Here is a 19,148-nt window from a genome sequence, read left to right as displayed (position 1 = left end):
CACCACCCCCACCACCACCACCGCTCCGCAGAGTAACGTCACTGCTCTCCGGGGAGCTTTCTGGTTCTACCGCCATGCATTGCCGGGCGTGATGTCCGACAATTCGCCTGTCGCGTGCCGGCAGTTTTTTCACAAACTCCTTTTTGAACTTCCTTCCTGAAGTGACTGGCACGCGGAGCGGAACGACGGACATCGTGCCGAACGACGCTTAGCGGTACAACCCGAGAAAACGTCGATCAGAGCGCCCTGCCAAAACCACGACGGCACCGCGAAACCCTTCGCGGTGGCTACCGGTCCCGCCCTCGACGGAGACGAGGTTGCCGATGACAGTGAAGGTCCCAAGGCCGACGTTGACCCTGCAGCTCCGTAAAAAACGATGCCCCTCTACGGTCGGTGCCGCACACACCGCGACGCGCACACCGTGACGCACACACCGCGACGCGCACACCGGCCGAGACTGTCGCTGCCTGGCAGTGGCAGCCAGGAATGGCCGCCGGCAGCTTTAGCCCCAGCAGAGGGCAGCACGCCGCCGTCGTCTCCACAAAGTGGAGGCAGCGTGACAGGTGGCTGCCCGACGGTGGTGATGATGGCAAGGGAGGGTGCTGGTGGGGTAGTGAGGACTGCAGGGTGCTGCGCGGCTGGCTGAATGAACAGTAACAGGGCGCAAGGAGCAGAGCCAGTTAGACTCGTGCGGTGTGATTTGGTGTGGCGTGGTGCAGTTTGGCGTGTGAGGTGTGGCACGGTGTGGTTTTGTGTGGCGTGGAGCAGTGTGGTTTAGCGTGTGGGTTTGGTGTGGTTCAGAGTGATGTGGTATCGTGTGTGAGGTGTGGTTCGGTGAGGTGCGTGGTGAGGTGCGTGGTGAGGCGTGTGGTGCGGCGCGGTGTGGTTTGGCACGGAATGTGGTGCGGAGCGTGAGCTGCTCCGTCTCAAGGCCGAGCCGCGCCCCCCCCCGCCCCCTCTCCGCAGCGTGAGCGTCACGGGCCCCGGAGGCGCCGACTTGACGAGGTTCCAGGCGTCGAACTTCGTCATCCCCCGCAGGTCCCTCTCGCAGAACTGCAGCACCTCGTCGCCCTCGCGCACCTTGCCACTCGTCTCCGCTGCGCCACCTGGGGGTCAAGGTTCAAGCTTGTGTTGTGTAATCAGGTGCGAGGTCAGGAGATCAGGATAGAGGAGCCTCACTTGCACGAGTGGCCTGGGCCCACGAAAGCAAAACAAGCAATGTAAAGTCACAGCAATAAAATGAATAGCGGTGAGAGATTGTATGATGTTGAACTTCTTTTGCACCGTACGTAGCCAACTGTGCTAATAAGAGGTGCGATTAATCCCCGCGTGCGCGTGTGGTGTGATGTTTGCTATGATTGCGATCCGCGCTGCACATTGTGCCATCTTTTTAGGCTTCACGTTTGTTTTGTTTATCGAGGTGAGAACTCAAACAGATCAGGATGAGTCTCATTTGCAAGAGTGACCTGGGTCACCACAATGCCAAAAGCAATGAACCAAACAGCAATCAGAGCAGAGACAACTACTGCGTGACAGAAGAAATGAAACACGGGGCAACAAACACAAATCTGTCAAAGAAACTCATTTCCTGTAAAGAGCGTTGTCACGGAGGAATTCCGTTCACAAGCTCCCGCGGTGAAATTCATTGGCAGAGACGCCCACGAGGGAAGGGGACGCGCGTCGCCCACACTCGCGCGTGGCGGCGGTGGTGGCGGCGGGATGAGGCCGTCACCAGAGCCAACGCAACGGTGATGGAAACGCCGCTGCGTCGGCAGTGGTTGGTGCACAAGCACAGCCAACAAAACAACTCAGCGCATTCCGTGTCAATAACAAATATTTAATAGGCGACGTTTCGGCCAATGGAGAGGCCAGAAGAGAGAGTGGATGACATGAGTTGGAGACTTGTTTACACCATGGGCCCAATGATAATTCATTCTCTCTGGCCTCTCTAACGACACGCTTGACGAAGAAGCTGCATTGCCCGAAACGTGGCCCATGATAGACTTTTCCTTTGAAGGCCACACACTCGTACTGTGTCACTGAGGAATTGTTAATTGTGCTTGTGCACCACTGGCCACACAGCAGCGATGTCACCACCGCGGAATGATATTTGCTATCCGACTGGGCGAGTGATGGAATTGCTACCCGGGCGAGTCATCGCTCGCTCACATCACCGGACGGCCCAGGCCCGGTGGTGGCATGACCCCGCACGCCAATGGCCTGTTACCGTGGAAGACTTTCTTGATGGTGATTGGCTGGTCCCCGAGCACGGAGCCACGGCCACCCTGCAGGCTCAGGCCCAGGCCCGAGGTCGCGGTCTCTATGGTCACGGTGAAGACGTGGCCCTGGGGGTCTGGGGGGGCTACACAGAAAGTGCGGGTGGTGAGAGGGGTGTGGGCGAAGAGGGCGATCGAGGTGTGGGTGAGCTGCGGCATGTGAGCGAGCGGGGCGAGCAGGGCGAGGGGCGGCACGAGGCCGACCGTCACGTGAGCAAGGAGCAGGTGAGCGTCGCTCGATTGAGCTCACGTCCGGTGCCGCTCACCGCCTCCCCCCCCCCTCTCGCTCCCACGCACGTGGCGCTAGCTCACCGGCAGACAGTGCTGCCGTGATGACGCTGGCAACGGCGGCGGCGCTGCGGCCTCCGGGCCTGAAACCCGGTGCTCCCGTTGGCGATGCCGTCGGCAGAAGCACCGGCGACGAGAGCGGGGTCCGGCGCACGATCACCACCACGGAGGGGGGCAGCCGCGCCGCGTGCAGCAGCGTTAGCGCGTCGCCGTGCGAAGCGCCGGCCAGGGCGCGGCCCCCCACGCTCACAAGCTGGTCCCCCCGTCGGATGGAGCCCTCCCGCGCAGACACACCCTCGGAGAACACGCGGTGGACCTGCGGCGTCGTGGGCGGCACCAGCACGAACGTTAATGATCCACGGCGCCAGCCACAGGGACGTCCGCTATGAGCAGTGCTTAATCAAGGGTTCTTTTGCTCTTCCCGTTGGAGGCAGTCGCCCTCCAACAATGGAGGGTGGAGGAGGTGCTCACTCGCAGCATTTGCCCCAATACAGCCTGCTAAGGATAGACAGTGGATCTTTGCCTTTGTGTGTGTGCGTGTGTACGTATATGTGCGTGTATGTGTGCGTGTGTGCGTGTGTGCGTGTATGCGTGTGTGCGTGTATGCGTGTGGGTGTGTGCGCGTGCGTGTGAACGTGTGTGTGTGCGTGTGTGCGTGTGTGCGTGTGAACGTGTGTGTGTGCGTGTGTGTGTGCGTGCATGTGTTCGTGTGCGGATGCAAGCCCATGTCCTTGACACCAGGACCTACCGTGGAGCTGATCTGCCCATTGACCATCGACTAGTCATCTGTAAGATGCGCCTGCCATTCTTCCACTCCAGTGGTGGGTGTACACCCAGGACCCCATTCCAACCTAAAATGGCCTGGTCTCAGTTAGCTGATGAAAGTTGCAAGCGATAATTTAATCATCACTTGCAGCTGGGGTTAGCATCGTGCCCTCTCCTCCTGATGTTGAGGGCAAATGGGCAAGGTTTAGGACTGTGGCTCATGCAGCTGCAATGGCTGCTTTGGGTACACGGTCCAGACCACCCCAGAGACCCTGGCTGACAGAGGTGTTCAGGATGGCTGAGAAAAAGCGACAGGCCCACTCTCATTATCTACAGCATCCCACGTCAGAGAATGAGGAGGCTTACCACAGCCTTCGCTCGAAGGTTCGGAGAGCCGTGAGGTGCTGCAAGGATGGGTGGTGGTCACGGATTGCTGAGGAGATCTGCCTCAGTGGCCCGCGATCTCAAGTCGCTCTTTACTTCATCAAAAAAGTAACTTGCAGCACTACACCTATTACCATCATGAGGGGAAAGAATGGTGATCCAATCTCTGTCCCCCAGGAACAGGTTTGCAGATTTGCTGAGCATTTCTGTGAGGTCCTGGGGGAGCGGAAATCCCTCAGCCTGGAAATACATTGTGGGATAAAGTGGGGATGACCCTGCTGAGGCTGCGGTGCCTCTAATATTGGAAGAAGTAGTCACCCCCTATGAGTGGCTGGCTGAGGTGCCATCTGTTGAGGAAGTACTGAAGGCGATCTAGAGTCTTAGAACAGGAAAGGCACCGGGCAGAGATGATCTCCCAAGCAAAATGCTGAGGGAGGGTGGCGTTTGTGCACAGACTGCCCTACATGACATCATAACAATAGTCTCGACCACTGGACGGATTCCGTAGGATTGGAAGGATGCCCTGGTGGTCCCCTTTAAGAATGGTGACCGCACAGACTGTAACAACTACAGGGGCTCGATGTAAAGCTTTCGTGACTGCAGGGATCCATCTTCTTGGTTCTTTCGGTAAAGTCACGTAGAAGGGAAGTAATAAAATAATAAAAATAAAACATAATAAAATAAAATAATTCTCACGACGTTTCGGCTACAACGCAAGCAGCCGTCTTCAGCCGTCTTCACCTGAAGACGGCTGCTTGCGTTGTAGCCGAAACGTCGTGAGAATTATTTTATTTTATTATGTTTTATTTTTATTATTTTATTACTTCCCTTCTACGTGACTTTACCGAAAGAACCAAGAAGAACTACAGGGGCATCTCACTCCTCAGTATGCCGGGAAAGGTCCTGGCAAGAATTATTCAACATCGCCTTGCCAGGCACGCTGAGGAGAGGCTTGCGGAGCCCCAATGCGGTTTCAGGAAAGGGCGGTCCTGCACAGATGCCATATTTTCTGTCCACCTGCTACAGCAGAGGTGTAGGGAATTCCAACAAGACCTACATCTCTCCTTAAATTGACCTGGTCAAGGCCTATGATACCATCAGTAGGCCTGGGCTCTGGGTTGTTCTTCGTGCTTTCGGAGTCCCTGACCCTCTGCTCACGATCATTAAGGACCTTCATGATGGTGAGCGGGCCCGGGTAAAACTACGTGGCCGGGAGTCGGAGCCTTTCTCTGTACACCTTGGGGTGCGACAGTGATGTCCTCTGGCTCCCACATTATTTAACATCTATTTTGACCACGTAGTCTGTGAAGCCTTCAATAGCTGTACCGGGGGAATTTCCATTTGGTACAGATACAATGGGAGGCTGATCGATGCCCGGGTGCGATCAAGGGATGGCTCCCTATTGGTCAACCACGTTATGTATGCCGATGATTTGGTAATAGCTGCTCATTCAGAGGAGGAGTTGGAGACGCTGCTGCTGAGACTGGAGCGTGCCACTAAGAGGTGGGGCCTTACCATCAGCCCCACCAAAACTAAGCACCTGCCTGGGTATTTTGTACCATCGGACACTCCACCCCCACAACTCCCAATCGGTGATGGGGCAGTTGTGGAGAGAGTGGAGAGTTTCCCATACCTGGGCAGTGTGCTTATGACCGGCTCCAGTTTAACAGCAGAGGTCTCACTCTGAATCAGTCGAGCGGCAATATCTTTTCATCGTGTTGCGTAACGCTGTGTGGAAGCTACCTGGTCTGTCGCTCCGCACGAAGCTTCAGGTCTTCTCGGCCACAGTCATTCCCTCCCCTCTCTACGCTTGCAAAACGTGGACCCCCCTAATGGAGCATCTTCGCCGGTTAGAAACATTTAGGTTGGCCTGCCTACGACCCATCCTGGGTTTAACCAGGCTGGATTGTGTGAGGAGCTCACAAATCCTTGAAACATCTGGGCAAAGTCCCATCGGTGAGCTCCGGCAGGCAAGGCTGCGTTGGCTGGGTCATGTAGCCCGCATGCCCAGCCACCGCATGCCTAAACAGCTTTTGTTCGGCTAGATCGAGGGGGCTAAACGGGTGCGGCACGGGCTAGAGAAGAGATGGAGTGATGTGGTACAGGAGGACGTGGAGCTGAGTGGACTTGCCGATGACTGGTACCAGCGGTGTCAAGAACGGCCTCTGCGGAGGAGGCTCGTGAAGGACGCTACTGGGCAGTTGGAGGCAGTCGCCCTCCAACAACAACGGAGGGCGGAGGAGTGACGCTCACAACAACGAGCGGAGCGCCGGGTGGCTAAAGCACAGCAAGTTGGCACAGTAGGGAGCACAGGTGGTGCATCAGCCAGTCATCTCGGTCATCTCAGTCAGTCGACCCGTGGCACCTGGGTCTGCCCCGTGAGCTCCTGCCAGCGGGCGTTTGACACTTCACGTGGCCTCAAAGTGCACATGGCCTGGCACAAGCGTCGTGGTGACGTCACCGCCACTTAGTGGCGAATGGCGGTTGTTGTTGTGTGTGTGCGAGTGTGCGTGTGCGAGTGTGCGTGTGTGCGTACGTATGTGTGTGTACGTGCATGTGTGCGCGTGTGTGTGGTGTGTGTGTGCTCACAGTGATCAGTTTGGTCTCCATGTCGTGGCCCCCGGCGATGCTGAAGCCCAGCCCCGCCCCCTCCTCCTTGTGCAGAACCACGACCCTCGTGTCGGTCAACACCTGTCCACACACAGCCGCACACTCACAATACAACAACCACCACCACCACCACACTCACAATACAGCAACCACCACCACCACACTCACAATACACACTACAACAACCACCACCACCACACTCACAAGACACACTACAACCACCACCACACTCACAATACAACAACCACCACCACCACCACACTCACAATACAGCAACCACCACCACCACACTCACAATACACACTACAACAACCACCACCACCACACTCACAATACACACTACAACAACCACCACCACCACACTCACAATACACACTACAACCACCACCACACTCACAATACACACTACAACCACCACCACTCACAATACAACAACCACCACCACACTCACAATACACACTACAACAACCACCACCACACTCACAATACACACTACAACCACCACCACTCACAATACACACTACAACCACCACCACACTCACAATACACACTACAACCACCACCACTCACAATACAACAACAACCACCACCACACTCACAATACAGCAACCACCACTACCACACTCACAATACAGCAACCACCACCACCACACTCACAATACAGCAACCACCACTACCACACTCACAATACACACTACAACAACCACCACCACCACACTCACAATACAACAACAACCACCACCACACTCACAATACACACTACAACCACCACCACTCACAATACAACAACCACCACCACCACACTCACAATACACACTACAACAACCACCACCACCACACTCACAATACACACTACAACAACCACCACCACACTCACAATACACACTACAACCACCACCACTCACAATACAACAACCACCACCACACTCACAATACACACTACAACCACCACCACACTCACAATACACACTACAACCACCACCACACTCACAATACAACAACCACCACCACACTCACACTACAACAACCACCACCACCCTCACAATACACACTACAACAACCACCACCACCACACTCACAATACACACTACAACAACCACCACCACACTCACAATACAACCACCACCACACTCACAAGACACACTACAACCACCACCACACTCACAATACACACTACAACCACCACCACCACACTCACAAGACACACTACAACCACCACCACACTCACAAGACACACTACAACAACCACCACCACACTCACAATACACACTACAACCACCACACTCACAAGACACACTACAACCACCACCACCACACTCACAAGACACACTACAACAACGACCACCACACTCACAATACACACTACAACCACCACCACCACACTCACAAGACACACTACAACAACCACCACCACACTCACAAGACACACTACAACAACCACCACCACACTCACAATACACACTACAACCACCACCACCACACTCACAAGACACACTACAACAACAACGACCACCACACTCACAATACACACTACAACCACCACCACACTCACAATACACACTACAACAACGACCACCACACTCACAATACACACTACAACCACCACCACCACACTCACAAGACACACTACAACAACGACCACCACACTCACAATACACACTACAACCACCACCACCACACTCAGAATACACACGACAACAACCACCACCACACTCACAATACACACTACATTCAACAACAGCCACCATTCGACAATGAGTGGCTGTGATGTCACCATGGCGCTTGTGCCAGGCTGGGTGCACTTTGAGGCCGTCGTGTGTGGAAGGCTCTCGTTGCTGGCAGGTCATGGGAGGGACTCAGGGGATACGGGAGATGACTGACAGATGCACCACCTGTGTATACATAGGTGAACATGAGGAGGTAGGTGGCCAGCACCATGCCTGCCCGCCTTTATCTCCCCAGTGCTGCTATTTACACAGCACACCAGGTATAAGATACATACAAATACAAGGGTTCCCCGTATAGCCTTTAACAGGCTGTTGGGGCAAGTGCTCTTCACGAGCACCAATGAAGGCCGGCAAGGCACACGAGGGGATGGTTGGCCAGCACAACGCCCGGCCGCATTTGTCTCCCCAGCCCCATTGCTGAAGTTTACATACTTTGCCAGGTACTCATTTAAGGTTGAGTCGACCTAGGGCAGGCCTAAGACTCGTTGAGATATTCACACTGTTATTTGTCGCGAGCGGGAATCGAATTCGGGTCACCGGATTCGTAGCGCAGTGTGCTAACCACTGCACCACCGCTCCCCCAAGACACGCACACCCATCCGCACCATCACCGACTGACACAAACACGCAGGGTCACTGTCCGGGACAGGGTGGTGTCGATTGGGCATGCCACTCCTCAGAGGTCATGGGGGGGTCACGAGCGTTCATGGGGGGGTCATAGGGGTCACGGGGGTGGCACCTGAGTGGCTCCGCACTCCTCGGCCTGTGCGATCAGCTGCTGCACGTGGTCCCATGGGACGAGCGACGTCACGAGTGCCCGGCGCCCCTCGTGTGGCGCACAACTCTCCAGCTCCAGCAGACTGGCACAACAACAACAACATTTAGCCTTCGTAGACTGTTGGGGCAAGTGCTGTTAGCAAGAACCTATGAGGCTGAGTTCACCTAGGGGAGGTCCAGGATCGGTTCAGAAAATCGTCAGTGGTGTTGGCCATGAGCAGGAATTTAACTCTGGTTGTCGGGTTCGTAGCACAGCGTGCTGACCACTGCACTACCGCTCCCCACAAAACAAAGATCCCTCATACAGCCTGAACAGACTTTTGCGGCAAGTGCTGTTAGCGAGCACTTATGAAGCCGGCACAGCACACGAGGGGGTGGGTGGCCAGTACCACGCCCGGCCGCCTTTGTCTCCCCAAGTGCTCGTTTACACATCGCATCAGGTACTGATTTTAAGGGCGAGTTGCCCTTGGGGAATTTCGGGACTGGTTCAGATAATCGTCAATGATGTTAGTCATGAAGAGTTTTCGAACTCGGATCACCGGCTTCGTAGCGCAGAATGCTAACCACCACGCCACAGCTCCCTAATTAACGCACACACACACACGCACGTAAACACACAGCACTTGCCCCAACCGCCTACATAGCCTTGACAGGGGGTTTTGTGTTGTCCATGTGTGATTGGGAGCACTGGGGCAGTGGGTAGTGCACCGCCCTATGAGCCGGACGACCGCTCGCGACCAACATCGGCGAAATCTGAGCCAGTGCCTGTCAATCGGTGAGGTCACCCAGACTTTCGGAACAGGTGGTCCCCGTTAGCATGGGACCGATCTGGTCACCGCTGGACAGCTTGCGCTCACCTCATGGACCAGCTCGGTTCCACCTCAGCGCCGCTGCTCCGTCCCACGTCGTACGCCCCGCTCCACCGCCAGTTCTTGCTGGGTCCCACGGTGGAGCTCCGCGTCAGGGCCCCTTCCGCCACGCTCCACCGCCAGCTCTCCCGCCTGCCGTCGCCCAAGCTGCCGGGCCCCGCCGCAGATCTCTGCGGGACGGCGGTCTCTGGCGCGGGCCTCCGGCCGGTGTCGGCGTCATCCAGCAAGCTGGGCAGGCTCTTGGCCCGTGTGGCGGCGCCGTGGTCGAACCCGAGGCTCCCAGTGAAACCCCTTCTCTCCCCGCCGCCAACTTCCACCTTCTGCTTCCCGCCCGCACGGCCGTCGCCATCAGCACCCCGCACGGCCGCCTCCTTCTCGACGATGACGACGGGCCGTGCGTGCACCACCAGCGTGTCGCCGTCCCGGGGCGGCCACGCCACCGTGCCGTCCGGCTTCGGTTTTCCTGCCGACCGGAAGATGTAGTTTCCAATTTTGGCCTCCGACTCTCGGCCATCTTTGCGGCCCGACTCGGCGGGGCCGGCACCGGCACCGGTGTGCGGGCGAGCGACCGGCGCCGGCCACGCCCCGGCCCGCGCCTCGTCGAGGGACAACGCCGGGCTGGTGGACCCACGCCCCAAGTCCACTGAGTCACCCGCCGCGCTCCCGCCGCTGCCATCCGGCTCGTCGATCGAGTCGCGGCGCTTGGGCGGCCAGACGCGACCGGCGGATGCGGCGGTGGCGTCCTTGGCACTGGGCCGGCGCGGCGCCGAGACGCCGAGGACCTCGTAGGAGCGGACCCTCTGCCACACCGACTGCGGGCGGTAGGCGGCTTCCTCCAACTCGAAGTCCGGGTCCGCGCCCTCGCCCCGCGTCTCGGGGAGATCGGCCGCGGCGCTCGGGGTCAGCCCCGCGGGCAGCGGAGGTCGGCGCCGAGGAAGCACCGGGGGCCGCTCGCTCGGAGCTGCTGGCTCCTGCGCCGTCCAGGTCGTCCCCGGAGGGCTGCCAAGTGGGGGGCATCTCCCCCTCTAGCTGGCTTCGCCCCACGCTGCTTCCAGTCCACTTCGTCGTCGTCGTCGCCGCTGTGGCTGCCACCGGCTCTGGGCCTCGCGTCATGGATGACTGCGTCCGGAGCGGACGCCTCTTTAAAAGGGGAGGACGCCCGTGGCTTCTTCTCCTGGACCCGCACCTCCTGCTCCCCGGACGAGTCGCTCCCCGAGGAAGCCACGCGTTGGCCCGGTGACCGCGGTAACGATGGAAGTGACGAGGAAATGGTGGGTGGGCCCCGGGGGACCACGGCGCCATCGCGTTCCCAACGCTCCTGCGGTCGCGTCGACGTCACGGCGACCAGATCCTGGTCAGTGAACGGCGAGAGGCTGCGAGGGGGCGAGCCTGGTGGCGAGCCCCGAGGGGGGCTTGCGTGGAGGCCCCGAGAGAGGCTGGGCGGTGGTGAATGTGGGGGGCTGGGTGCGGGCCCTTGAGGAGTGCGGGACGGAGTACCGAACAGAGGCTCCTGCGGGAGAACCGCTGGAGGTGACCGCGGGGGGCTGTGTGGGAGGAGCGGGGGGCTTTGTGGGGGGAGCGGGGGGCTTTGTGGGGGGAGCGGGGGGCTTTGTGGGGGGAGCGGGGGGCTGCGCGATTCCGGCTCGACCTCCCCTGCAGGGGACGCCCGGCCGTTGGGCGGAGATGCCGACGCATCGGAGTAGCCGTTGGACTCGCGCCGCTGCAGAGGGGGGCTCGGAGGGGGCTGGGCGGAGGGCTGGGCGGGGGGCTGGGCGGGGGGCTGGGCGGGGGGCTGGGCGGGGGGCTGGGCGGGAGGCTCCTCGCCCCTCCACCGCTCGGCGAGTCGAGGCCGGGCATCGGCGTCGCCGCGTCGCCGCCGCTCGGCTCCGCGGCGCAGACGTCGTTTGGCGGCCGGCAAGGGTCGTGCTCCTCCCCGCGCTGCCCCTCCTCCAGGGACCCCCCTTCGTCGCCGGATCCACAGGCCCAATCGGTTTCCTCCACTGGCATGGGGCTACCTCTCCCATGCCCGGTTCCTTCCGGGATTTCGTCGGATTTGTCTCGGGGCGACACCGCCTCCTCGCTGCCGCCGCTCCCCGCGGACTCAGGTGGTTTCCCGCGGCCGTCCTCGTCCTCGTCCTCGTCGGAAGCGACGGAGAGCGGGGACGGCAGCCGTCGCGACAGCAGCTGCAGGGACGTGACGGGGCCCGGCAGAGATGGCGCCGGGGCCCTGGGGGCCACCGTGGGCCCCGCGCTCGGACCGCTCCTGATAGCGAGGCCTACAATACGACAGCAACAACAGAGGTGTCAACAACAGTGATGTTTCGAAAACAGCAACGCCACAGATCTCAGAATTCACAAGGGAGACATCTATACGACAACAAGAGGTTTAGGGAGAGCGTTCAGGAAGAGGGAGCAGCGAGATGGCTCGGGAGGTGGGCACGGTTAGGGCAGGGTTCTGCTCAAGGGTAGAGGAGGGAGCTGTAGGCGAGGCCAGGTGGTTTTGTTGGGAGGTGGGTGGGGGGTTAAGGTGTCGGGGGAGGGAGTTCCATCGCTCGGGGTGCAGATGAGGGAGATGGAGGAGGGAGGGAGGATTGAAATACTCAAAGGACGTTACTGCCCTTGAGGGGGTACCAACGGAGAGCAGCCAGAGCGAAATCTTGAACTCCAAGAGAAGCTCCAGAAACTGCATCTCTTTATTCCTTTCCAGAGAAGAATCCGATTGCATTTGTTTCTCGAGCCGCAACAGCGATGTTGTGCCAAATTGTATTGTACTCCAGATCTATGTTTGTTTCAATCCATACCAGAGGCAGCGAACTTATATACTTATTATTTAAAGGGCGCCACGGTGGTGTGATGTTATTTTCCTTGCCTGGTACATAGGAGGTAGGAGGTTCGATCCCGACACCTGAATATTTGCTATTTGCATCTTCTCCCCACGGTCGCGTGGGATTTTCTTCTCCGGGTCCTCCGGTTTTTCCCTCCACATTTAGAAACTTGCATTGATTTTTTTATTATTATTTTGGCTGACATACATTTCCACGTGATAAGCAACTTTGTTGAGCTATCATTTGTAAGCCAGGTCGCTTCTCTGAAAATAAGTTAATACCTCAGTGGGCTTTAGCTGGTAAGAAAAAATATAGTTTAGTTTTAAGTGTATGTTTTGTTTACTTTTCGTGTGTTTTTCACTCCTGTCATGTTTTTGTATTGTTGTGACATTCTGACCCGCCTCCTACGGGACAGTTGTGAAAGAGCTTTATAGCTCATCAGATTCATCCACTATAAATATTCTGATTCTGACAAATCGCACGACGGCGGCTCACAAAGGGAGCCACGCTGCCCCGCTGCCGGGTGAAGGCCCCAACACAGGCTCCGTGTCAGACACGGGCGATCTTTGACCATACTTCACCGCGCTGGTCAGTGCGGTTTAGTGAGAGGGGCGTCTCTTACACCGCTCACCCTACGACAGGGCGGTGGCTCTTACCGCAAACCGGACTCTACTCGCCGGGTTCAGAGTTCAGCGCGCAAATCACCGAGCCACTGCTCCACCCTTCGGCGTAGCGGCGCCAACCCCCACGGGGGGTGGCGTTACAACCCCCACGAGGGGTGGTGTTACAACCCCCACGGGGGGGTGGCGTTACAACCCCCACGAGGGGTGGTGTTACAACCCCCACGGGGGTGGTGTTACAACCCCCACGGGGGTGGTTACAACCCCCACGGGGGGTGGTGTTACAACCCCCACGGGGGGTTGCGTTACAACCCCCACGGGGGGTGGTGTTACAACCCCCACGGGGGGTGGCGTTACAACCCCCACGAGGGGTGGTGTTACAACCCCCACGGGGGTGGTGTTACAACCCCCACGGGGGTGGCGTTACAACCCCCACGAGGGGTGGTGTTACAACCCCCACGGGGGTGGCGTTACAACCCCCACGAGGGGTGGTGTTACAACCCCCACGGGGGTGGTGTTACAACCCCCACGGGGGTGGCGTTACAACCCCCACGAGGGGTGGTGTTACAACCCCCCCGGGGGTGGTGTTACAACCCCCCACGGGGGGTGGCGTTACAACCCCCCCGGGGGTGGTGTTACAACCCCCACGAGGGGTGGTGTTACAACCCCCACGAGGGGTGGTGTTACAACCCCCACGAGGGGTGGTGTTACAACCCCCACGAGGGGTGGTGTTACAACCCCCACGGGGGGTGGTGTTACAACCCCCACGGGGGTGGTGTTACAACCCCGGGGGTGGCGTTAGAACCCCCGGGGGTGGCGTTACAACCCCCAGGGGTGGTGTTACAACCCCCGGGGGTGGCGTTAAAACCCCCGGGGTGGTGTTACAACCCCCACGGGCGGTGGCGTTAAAACCCCCGGGGTGGTGTTACAACCTCCGGGGGTGGTGGCGTTTAAAACCCCCGGGGGTGGTATTACAACCCCGGGGGTGGTGTTATAACCCCCGGGGGTGGTGTTACAACCCCGGGGCTATAACTATGGGTAAGCTGAAGCGGTGATATTCTCCAGCGGTGCAGTGTTAGCCGCTTGTTGCAGTGGTTTGTGACTGCTACTGTGCGTATCAACTGTAAGCTACCACTACTTCGCGCTATCCACTTCACAGTGGACGTTACAGATCCCGCGACGTCGTTTGCAACAAGCAGGCAACTTTGTGCCACCGGTGTCACGGTCCAAAATTTGCCACATTAGAAAATTACACCGCAAGTCACTCAGTTGGGATCCCACTCAGCAGCAGCAGCAGCAGCGTCGCCGCCTGCTTCGAGACCACAGCAGCGCCTTTCCTACGATCGGCCTGCGCTATGAGAGCGATAGTGCTCGTAGCGCACGCGCTAAACTACACCAATTACAATGAACCACTCTGACCGTGCATGGCTGCATGAAGATCAGGACTCGGAGGAGGCGTGGGCTAGGGGATGAGGCAGGGAAGAGGTGCAGCACGGACAGAGCGAGTGAGAAGTGGGGAAGAACTTTGTTAATGTTCCGGTGGAAGAGGAGGCGCCATCATATATCCAAGTGCAGCACACCACATCCAGTATGACCCGCCCTCTATGGCCATGGTCACGAGACGCGTGCCACCCACTCCAGTGTGCGCGTGTGGTGTGATGTTTGCTACGATTGCAATCCGCGCTGCACGTTGTGCCGTCACTTCAGGCTTCACGTTTGTTTTGTTTATCGAGGTGAGGACATCACAGAGACCAGGGTGAGTCTCTTTTGCAAGAGTGACCAAGGGTCACTACAAGGACAAAAGCGCTGCAAGTAAAATCCAGTACAGCAATGAGCCCAACACCAATCCGAGACTCTGCCTAGCATCACGAGCACCGCCACATCAGCCGCAATGATTGTGAATCAATAAAGATGTCATCATTGTCATCAGCCCGTGGTCAATCCACTGCTGGATGAAGGCCTCCCCAAGCAGTCGCCACATCATACGATCCTGCGATGCAACGATCCACACAGCCACCACACGCCGACCTCATCGTCGCTCCATCTCCTCAAGGGGTGGCCATCCCCTAGGACTCCGCGTTCCATCCCTCAGCTGCCACTTCGTCGTTCGTCTCGATCAGCGGCCATCATCGTGCCGCCTTCTGGCCATGATGCATCCTGCCCAAGCCTCACTCACTTCACAGTTTGGATGATGTCATTAAACTAAAAGCTATTCTTTATTTTACCAGGTAAGGCCTACTGAGCGATATAACTCTTTTCAGAAGCGACCTGGCCACAAATGATAGCTCCACGAAGTGGCTTATCATGTGGAAATTTATAGCAGCCAAATACTCTAAACGCATGCTTCTAAATGTGGAAGGAAAAACTCAAAAAATCCACGCGACCGTGGGGAGAGAGAGGAAAACTCCAAATATACAGGTTTCGTCAGGATCGGGATGAAACCCACGACCTCCTGTATCCCACCGTGGCGAGATGTGCATTCTGTAATCCACGCAAACCTCTTTCCACCTCTCAATGGAATTCCATTCCGCCGTCTCTGCGTGCCTCTGCCTGCACTGACCAGCGTTCGTTCTGTCACGTCGCTGCTGGTGGCACGCGCGCGCTCATCGGAAACTTTCTTCGTTGTGCCCCTTGCGTTGTCATGCTACGGCCGCTGTCGCTGCACCAGTTGCGGCGGCAGAACACCGAGGCGCCCACCGACCACCCGGCTGTTACCGGCGTCGGGCAAGGGTCACACTTTGCATGAATTCCAAAAATGCGAGGTTTATTGCGGCGGCTCTAGTGGTGTCGTAAACCAAGCGGCTCGCGGTGCCAAAATGCCGAGAGGGCCAGCAGGGCGAGCGAATCGCGGCGAACCCCGACACGCAGACCGGGCGAGCGGAGCGCCGTTACCTTTCAGCTTGGACATCTCGATTCCGTCCGCCTTGGCCCGTGCCACGGTGCCACCGCCGCCGCTCGCTTCTGGCACTCGAACGTTCACCGCCGCCGTCACCGCCGCAGCGCCCGTGTGCCCGCCGCCTCCGCTAGGCGACGACAGAGTCTCTCGTTCGGGGAGACTCTGACCCTGGGGCGGCACTGCCGGGCCCCCTCCGCCCATTTCGGTTAATGAGTTACCCTCCACCGGCGGCGGCGGCGGCGGCGATGACGGAGCACCCCGGACCGCCACGACCGGCGATAACGAAGCCAGCGACGACGAGGTGGAGGAGGTGGAGGAGGAGGAGGAGAGGCGGGGTGAGAGCAGCAGGTGGAGCTGAGCGGGTGTCGGGAAAGAGCCGGGCCCGTTGGCCGCGCTGGACCCCGACACGGGCGCCGCCACAGGGCAGCAAAGCTCCAGCTCGTCATCGTCATTGTCGTCATCGTCGTTGTCGTCGTCGCTGCTCTCGGTGCGTCCACGGCTTGGCCATACATGGCCGCTACCGCCGGCCCATCCCGCGGTCCCGGCTGCCCGGGGGCTGCTGGGCCCACCGCGGGCGCCCGTGGTCCGAATCCGAGTCCGAGTCGCTGGACTCCTCCGGTTCGGATTTTGCGATCTTGGTCCAGCTTCCCTGGAACTGAAATCAGACCACGAGCTGCGATCCCTCCCTTTTAAGAGTTTCCAGCTCCAAAAGTTCCTCTTCAAAACGTTCCCTCTCCACACGTCCCTCTCCACACGCTCCCTCTCCACACGCTCCCTCTCCACACGTTCCCTCTCCACACTAGCTCCCTGCTCCACACGCTCCCATCTCCACACGCTCCCTTCCACACCGCCTCCCTCTCCACACGCTCCCTCTCCAACACCGCTCCCTCTTCCTCTCCACACGTTCCCTCTCCACACGCTCCTTCTCCACACGCTCCCTCTCCACACGCTCCCTCTCCACACTCTCCCTCTCCACACGTTCCCTCTCCACACGCTCCCTCTCCACACGTTCCCTCTCCACACGCTCCCTCTCCACACGTTCCCTCTCCACACGCTCCTTCTCCACACGTTCCTCTTCCTCAAAGCGTTCCTTCTCCAAACGTTCCCTCTCCACACGTTCCCTCTCCACACGCCCTCTCCACACACTCCCTCTCCACACGTTCCCTCTCCACACGTTCCTCTTCCTCGAAGCGTTCCTTCTCCAAACGTTCCTCTTCCTCTAAGCGTTCCCTCTCCACACGTTCCCATTCCAAACGCTCCCTCTCCACACGTTCCTTTTCCTCGAAGCGTTCCCTCTCCAAACGTTCCAATTCCACACGTTCCCTCTCCAAATGTCCTCTTCCTCTAAGCGTTCCTCTCCAAACGTCTTCTTTCAAGCGTTCCCTCTCCAAACGTTCTTTGATCAAACGTTGTTCTTCAAAGCGTTCCCTCTCCAAACGTCTCTCTTCCTCGAAGCGTTCCTGCTCCAAACGTTCTTCTTCTAAGCGTTCCCATTCCAAACGTTCTTCTTCCTCTTCTAAGCGTTCCCTCTCCAAACATTCCTGTTCCATGCGTTCTTGGTTCAAACGTTCCTCTTCTTTATTCAAGTGTTCTTGTTCCAAACGTTCCCTCTCCAAAACGATCCCTCTCCAAACGTTCCCTCTCCAAACGTTCCCTTTCCAAACGCTTCTGTTCCTCTTTCAGGCTTTCCCTCTGCAAACGCTCCTTTTCTAAGCATTCCCACGTTAAACATTCCCTCTCCACACATTCCTCTTCCAAACGTTCCTCTTCGCTGGTCCCGAGCTATCCTCTTCCCGGCGTTCCCTTTCTCGGTGTGGATGAGCCGGGCCCACGTGCGTACCCTCCGGGCGTTCCCCCCTCGCCACGCGCTCCTGTTCCTCCTCATCCCTCTCCAAACGTTCCCTTTCCAAACGCTTCTGTTCCTCTTTCAAGCTTTCCCTCTGCAAACGCTCCTTTTCTAAACGTTCCAATGTAAACATTCCCTCTCCACGCATTCCTCTTCCAAACGTTCCTCTTCGCTGTTGGAGCTTTCCTCCTCCCGGCGTTCCCTCTCTCGCCGTGGCCGAGGGGCCCACGCGCGTGCCCTGGGAGTCCCCCCTCCCCCCGCGCCCCCGTTCCTCCTCCTCTTCCCGTTCCGAACGTTCCCGTCCCGATCGTCCAGACGCGAGCGACTCCCCCTCCGAGTCGGAGGTCGGGTCGGAAGACCCGAGCCCCGCCGGGCCGCCGGCACTGCTCCCCCCGGGGGGCACCGCCGCCACCCCGGCGGCGCTCCCTCGGCCCTCGCCGCCCTCACCGCTCCCTCTCCGGGTGACGCGCCCCTCTCTACAGAGACGCGTGTCGTCGCTTTCGCCGTCGCTGCCGATGCTCCCGCCGCTGCTGCCGGTGGTCGTGGGCGGCGGGAGACCGAGCGCCAGCGCCCAGGAGCCGGGCGGTACGGCGCGCTCCGACGGATCGCTGCTGCGCTGCTCACGCTGCCACGCTGCGGCACTGCCGGCGCTGCGGCGGCGCCATTGTGCGCTCGCGGTCCCGCGTCCGGCGAGTCACCGCGCTGCGGCGGTGGGGCCGGCGGCCACCGGCACGGGCGGCGCCGGTCTCCGCACGCCTCCGACTCCTCGTGCGAGAGACAATGCAGGCGGAACTCGCGTCACGGCCACAGCAACGTTACATGTCAATTGCTGTGTCAGTGAGCTGTTGTGTCAGTGGGCTGGTGTGTCAGTGAGCTGCTCTGTCAGTGAGGCTATGTCGTGAGATGGTGTTTCAGTGGCCCGCTAGGCTGGTGAGCTGCTGTGTCAGTGAGCTGCTGTCTCGGTGAGATGGGTGTCAGTGGCCCGCTAAGCTGGTGAGCTGGTGTGTCAGTGGCCCGCTAAGCTGGTGAGCTGGTGTGTCAGTGGCCGCTAAGCTGGGAGCTGGTGTGTCAGTGGCCCGCTAAGCTGGTGAGCTTACAAGTGCGTGCTCTACGGTGAGCTGCAGGTGAGCCTCACCTGGCGCGCTGGAGGGCCGCAGAGGGGCGGTGGTGGTGGCGCTGGGCGTGCTTGGTCAGCAGCGTGGTGGAGTGCGCCAGGTGCGCCAGGTGCTGCCGCGCCTCCTGGTACGAGAGCGTCCTCCACGGCG

At 58.8% G+C, this 19,148-nt stretch overlaps 3 protein-coding genes across 3 annotated transcripts in view; 1 reads left to right on the top strand and 2 right to left on the bottom strand.

Annotated features, from left to right (window-relative positions):
• Window positions 1-16,863, bottom strand: LOC133343617 (proline-rich protein 36-like). The gene is made up of 9 exons (XM_061553307.1): window positions 16,856-16,863; window positions 16,034-16,593; window positions 11,345-11,972; window positions 9,685-10,713; window positions 8,790-8,910; window positions 6,303-6,404; window positions 2,589-2,880; window positions 2,228-2,362; window positions 1-1,106 (listed from the first exon to the last, which is right to left on the bottom strand). The coding sequence occupies exons 1-9, from the start codon at window positions 16,861-16,863 to the stop codon at window positions 775-777; spliced, it is 3,207 nt and encodes a 1,068-aa protein (XP_061409291.1). The 3' UTR covers window positions 1-774.
• A 150-nt stretch (window positions 16,864-17,013) lies between these two features.
• Window positions 17,014-17,922, bottom strand: LOC133343616 (protein enabled homolog). Its single transcript, XM_061553306.1, has 2 exons — window positions 17,798-17,922; window positions 17,014-17,705 (listed from the first exon to the last, which is right to left on the bottom strand). The coding sequence occupies exons 1-2, from the start codon at window positions 17,920-17,922 to the stop codon at window positions 17,117-17,119; spliced, it is 714 nt and encodes a 237-aa protein (XP_061409290.1). The 3' UTR covers window positions 17,014-17,116.
• A 476-nt stretch (window positions 17,923-18,398) lies between these two features.
• The window catches only part of LOC133343615 (uncharacterized), a 24,185-nt gene continuing 23,435 nt past the window's right edge, over window positions 18,399-19,148 (top strand). Inside the window, exon 1 of the mRNA XM_061553305.1 lies at window positions 18,399-18,651. Within this exon, the coding sequence (XP_061409289.1) occupies window positions 18,399-18,651 (253 nt within the window). The remainder of the gene's footprint in view (window positions 18,652-19,148) is intronic.

Source organism: Lethenteron reissneri, chromosome 18 (assembly GCF_015708825.2).
Source record: "Lethenteron reissneri isolate LAM-NWPU_2019-01 chromosome 18, ASM1570882v1, whole genome shotgun sequence".
Lineage (NCBI taxonomy): Eukaryota > Metazoa > Chordata > Hyperoartia > Petromyzontiformes > Petromyzontidae > Lethenteron > Lethenteron reissneri.
This window is presented reverse-complemented; position numbering and strand designations above follow the sequence as displayed.